The sequence below is a fragment of the Nothobranchius furzeri genome, chromosome 7 (genome assembly GCF_043380555.1).
Source record: "Nothobranchius furzeri strain GRZ-AD chromosome 7, NfurGRZ-RIMD1, whole genome shotgun sequence".
NCBI lineage: Eukaryota > Metazoa > Chordata > Actinopteri > Cyprinodontiformes > Nothobranchiidae > Nothobranchius > Nothobranchius furzeri.
The window spans coordinates 39,406,188-39,411,127 of record NC_091747.1 but is presented as its reverse complement, the minus strand read 5'-3'; the positions used below and the strand labels follow the sequence as shown (position 1 = coordinate 39,411,127).

Below are 4,940 nucleotides of genomic sequence, written 5' to 3'. Positions count from 1 at the left end.
ATCATACTTGTTATGTAAACATTAGCTTTGTAGATATTTTTTACAGATATATATTTGTGTGCAACAAATCCAAACTTAAATAATTTGTCATTCTTTATTGAAAAACAACAAAATACAGTTATACAGAAGTGTGGGAAAATGATAATGTGAAAGTATTGCACTATAAATGTAATCCTATTTATCTTTAAAAAGAAAAACTCTAAAAATGTCCTGTACAGCATCATGACAGAAGAATGGTGGTCTGTCTGTCAGAATGTGCTGAACAGATTTGCTCTTTGAAGAGGAGTGTCATGTTTGGAGGAAGGTACTTAACCCAAGACATGCAGAATACAACACTGACCAAAAACTGATGGAAAAAATGATTTATTTATAAGGAGGAACTTAAGGTGCACAGATAAGTCTGTGGTTGGAGCTGCAACAACAGCTCAGCGTCTGGAGGAGGGAGAACACAGGTGAGCATAGGTTCTGGTTTCAAAATCCATTGTAGGCAGGCAGAGGTGTTCAGCAGACTTACTGTGGTGGGTGTATGGGTTGGCTGGAGGAGGGAGAGGTAGAGAGCCGGGGGAAGCGCAGGAGAGGGAGCAGAGGTGGAGAGAAGCGGGGCGTCCTGGTGGATGGGGCACTGGGTGAGATGAGAGGTGGGTTATGGAGGGTGGTGATAAGGTCCGTGTGTTGAATATCCAAATCCTGGAGTAGAGGTCAGTATCCAATGAGGTCGACAGGAATCCTGAAGAATGGTAAATCCAATATAAGAGCAAAAACACTACGAAATAACATTAATCCTAGGAACACTAGAGGTAACACGAGTGGCTGGTTACTACCAAAACTGAGGCAATCTTCTGGCGTCAAATTGTGTCCTCCATCCACCTTAAATAGGAAAGCACCCCGCTGATTGCTGATCAGGAACGGCTGGGGTGGAGTCACCAGAACCATGAAGAACGTGTCTCCAGAGACAACCCGGGTCCTGGTACCGATCAGGAAGCGAACCTTATCACCCAGAGCTGCCAGGTCACGCTCAAAGCCTTCATGTTCACGCTGCAGAGCCTGAACGCTGGCCAGGTGGTGGCCATAGTTGTCTGTGTTCAGGGCCTGGTTCTTCTCCTCGATCCACTCTTTGGTCTCATCAGCGTCTCTGAGAAGACATCAGAACTCCGTCTGAGTGTGGGTCCAAACTCTACTGACCCGTAAGCGGCGCATAAGTGTGCGGGGTACCTGTGGAAGCGCTGCACCTCATGGGCGCTGCCCAGCATGTTGCTCCGGTCTTCAGCCAGCTGTTGCAGCGAGCGCCAGCGGTTGTTCAGCTCCTGGATTGAAACCAAACCCAGTGAGATGAAGGTGGACGCCAGCGGGCTGGACGCCGGACGAGGAAACCTGGAGACGGATCGCTCAGACAGGAAGGGAAGAGCTTCCTCTTACCTTGATGGAATTAAAGTTAGCCGTCATCTGAACGCCCAACCGAACGGTCTGAGGTCAAAGGTCACAGGAAACACACACCAGTCAGCAGTCATACAGATGCATAAAGATAACTGTAGCCATGGCAACCAGCTGACATGTCCCCACTTTCACCAGCACCTGGTGCCTGCCGGGTCACCTGAATTCCTGTGTGATGTCAGCACGGTCGGCCGTGACTGCGGCCATCAGAGGTGACCTGATCAGCTGAATGAACTCACCTTCTAGGGTGACGCTGTCTTACCCCGGGTTTCCACGGGAGCCGTCAGCAGCACGTTACTGCAGCAGCACGTCTTGCTCGCGTAAGCTGCTGCTTGGCCCTTCCCACGAGACGCGAAGCAGCAGGGGAGCAGCTGTCACCGACCGAGCACGAAGTCACTCGAGTGACTTCGTCAGTAAACACAACAACAAGCAGGAGAAAACTACAACATGGTTTGTGTTTTATGTTCTGTCTCAACAGGTGAGCACCTGTTGTCATCTAATGTTGTCATTATTATGATGAAGATGAACAAAACAACAGGAGCCTCCTCCTCAGCTCAGATCAATCCCATGATGCAGGTATCTGGCTGGAACAGGTGAGCATCACAGTAAATCAGTGGCGCAAACTGAGCTTTAAATATGTTGGTTTTATGCTCTTTTTCTGCTCCAAAACATGAAAGTTAACAGGTGAGATGTTGCATTTTCATTTAAGATAAAATGATATTTTTATTTTGTTGTTGGCCCGTGAGAAAAGATTTAACCTTCAGTAAACAGGAAGTGGAAAGGCTGCAGATAGATGAATAGAATAGAAAATCCCTTTATTGTTCCTCAGTGGGGAAAGCTAGACGTCACAGCAGCGATGACACTTATTACAGGAGAAAAAAAGGAGAATAAAAAATAAGAAAAATGAATAAACAAGAAAACATAAATCCTGAATAGATTTTAAAAATGCTGATTATACCACAAGTAATGAATACCACTGATGCCTTTTATTTAAAACTGACTTGCTCGTGTGTAATTTGGTTATTCCACATTCAGTGTTAATGCAGAAATAAGTTTGTTTCCAAATTTAAAGGTTCAAAATTGCATACATGTCGATGAAGAAAATGTGCAAATTTGCCGTCACTTTTTCAAAAAATATTAAGTTTGGCCCTCGACTCCGTCCCAGAGTTTCATTTCGGTCCCTTGTGAGTTTGAGTTTGACACCCCTGAGCTAGAGTGAGGAAATATAAATTGCTTCCTGCAGTACAGTTTTAGAGGCTCCAGCTTGTCTCATGAGACAGGCAGAGCTCCGTCCCTTTGGGTCCCCAACAATCCCAACAAACACAGTCAATCTGAATGACATCAAGCAGGCATTAAACAATCAATGTGAGCATGGAACCCACTCGGACCGGGCCGTGATTTCCCCTGGGAGACAGGAGGGACCGGCTTTGTGTTGTGAAATCACCAAACAGGAAATGGAATTGGATGGACTGGGTCTCCTCTTAATGGTGCTGATAGGATGTGAGATGGGCTCATGAGCGACCTCCACAGGAATGTGATGGTTACTATCAGCCTCATTTAGACTGGTCTGGATCAAACTTTTCTTCGTGGTTCCAGCATTCAGACACTCACACAGAGGACATCATTTAAAGTTATGTGGAACAAAAACACCAAAAGGCAAAGAAAAGAAGAAGTGGTTTTACATCTTTTCTGCAGCTGGCAGCCTTGTTCCTGCAGATTCCTCCAGAGCTTTTTAGCAGTTACATGGAGTTAGCACCTATGATCGCTTCACATGCCTGAACGGGAAGGAGGCACACTAATGTAAGGGGAATAATTCACCCTCCCAGAGGAAGAAGAGTTAGAAAAGACAGAATGTTTTATATGGTGGTGGTTATTCCTGCTGCAGCAGAGGGAATGTTTATTTGAAACAATCAGACCACCAGCAACATCCGCCCTGAAGTCCTTCCTCTATAAAACACAGAGACGCAGATGAAGACTGATGCATTCAAGAAGAAACACAGAATCCGAAGTGACAGCGTTGTGACACTGGCCTCGCTACGTAGCTGTGGTGCGACTGAAATAGCACATAGCCTCTCTAAAACCCCAGCAGGGTGTCAGACTTATTTTTGGACTTAAAATTATGAAATTTTACATTTGATATATAACCTGTTACTGTTATTTAAAATAAGAACTGAATATTTTCAACTGATTTAGTCTGAACATAGTACGTCAGTACTCATCTGCTCACTAATGAACTAGACTGGAAATCATACCATACCAAATTTATTTCTAAGCCTGTTTAAAAACAGCATCCCAGCTGGCCAAAGTGTTGTAGATCATCTTTGTAGTTTGAGCTCTGAGCCCCATGGTGAATGAGTCAAAATGTACGTTCTATAATAGCACACTTCTTTCATGCTGTTTTTCAAAAGGGATTTTATTTTCCCCTTAAAGTTAGCCTTTAAAAGCACAAAACAAGAAGGAAACTAAAGTCAAAGTAAAAGAAATACAGAACAATACCAAGGTGAAATGGGGGCTTGTGCACGACCTTGCTAGGATGCTTATTTAGCATCTTAGCCCGAGAGCAGAAGGCAGTGAATTATCTTACCTCCGTTTGATCTTTGGCTTCAGCTTTACATGGATGATGAGCGCCCTCGTATGGCAATTTGGTGGAATTACAACAACTCTCAAAATGAACTCAAAGCCGTAAAAGTCAATGACTTTGATGAACGTGTAAAACTTTACAAGCCTTCTGGTATGAAACAGTTCTATTAAAATAACTATATAACGCTGAAGTGAATTAGAAGAAAGATCATTAAAATATACAAAACGCCGTGATTTTGCAATCATGTTGACGTTTTTACATAAATAAATGGATTAAAAGCATTAATAATAATTTTCCAAACCTCTGACTGTTATAAAAAACAACCCAAAACAGAGAAAAGAAAAAAGTCCAGAAAAATAGTTCGTTTAATTAGGGATATAAGTTCATCATAATGTTATATCCCTAACATAACATTATGATGAACTAGCATTATGTTAGTAAACATTCAGATACTGCGCAACACTGCAAATTTGGCTAGAACTAAGTTTTAAAGCAACTAAATAATTTCTTATTAAAACTGGAAAGAGACATTAATAGTTTAGACACATTGGATTGCCTTTGTATGAAAGCTGCTTCGCCTTGCCTAAAAATGTGTCAAATGTATATTAATGGCAAGGATACAAATGACGTAAATGGGTACTGATGAGAAAATCTATTTATCCAAACCTGCAGGGACTCTGGGATAATTTAATGATGTTTTGGTATCACGTGTAGCATTTAGGAATAACTTTGTTTTAAATGGGTTTTTTAACCCAGTAAACCACTCAGAGCGAATCACAAACCTTCTACTAATAGACCCGCCTACAAACGAGCTGTGCTCCATATGATTGGTTCAAAATCAACTGAGCCGCTGTGCGAAGATCTCATTGGTTCACCGTTACGTCAACCACTCTCCTCACGCGCGCCACCGGTTAGATGCGGAACAAGG

At 42.9% G+C, this 4,940-nt stretch overlaps 1 protein-coding gene across 2 annotated transcripts; it reads right to left on the bottom strand.

Moving 5' to 3' along the window:
• Positions 1–227: 227 nt before the first annotated feature.
• LOC129167150 (spectrin alpha chain, non-erythrocytic 1-like) lies at positions 228–1,688 on the bottom strand. Of its 2 annotated transcripts, XM_070553334.1 has the most exons (6): positions 1,671–1,688; positions 1,417–1,464; positions 1,213–1,304; positions 822–1,132; positions 515–727; positions 228–432 (listed from the first exon to the last, which is right to left on the bottom strand). In XM_070553334.1, the coding sequence occupies exons 2-6, from the start codon at positions 1,441–1,443 to the stop codon at positions 368–370; spliced, it is 708 nt and encodes a 235-aa protein (XP_070409435.1). In that variant the 5' UTR covers positions 1,444–1,464; positions 1,671–1,688; the 3' UTR covers positions 228–367. The 2 variants fall into 2 exon arrangements, with proteins under 2 accessions (XP_070409435.1, XP_070409436.1); XM_070553335.1 differs by lacking the exons at positions 228–432; positions 1,671–1,688 and having other exon boundaries at positions 524–727; positions 868–1,132; positions 1,417–1,581.
• Between the last annotated feature and the right edge of the window lie 3,252 nt (positions 1,689–4,940).

Coding starts and splice junctions, on each gene's coding strand:
- LOC129167150 (XM_070553334.1), bottom strand. CDS start 1,443: ATGACGGCTAACTTTAATTCCATCAAG. Junction 1,305..1,416: donor CTAACTTTAATTCCATCAAG/GTAAGAGGAAGC, acceptor GTTTCAATCCAG/GAGCTGAACAACCGCTGGCG. Junction 1,133..1,212: donor GAGGTGCAGCGCTTCCACAG/GTACCCCGCACA, acceptor ATGTCTTCTCAG/AGACGCTGATGAGACCAAAG.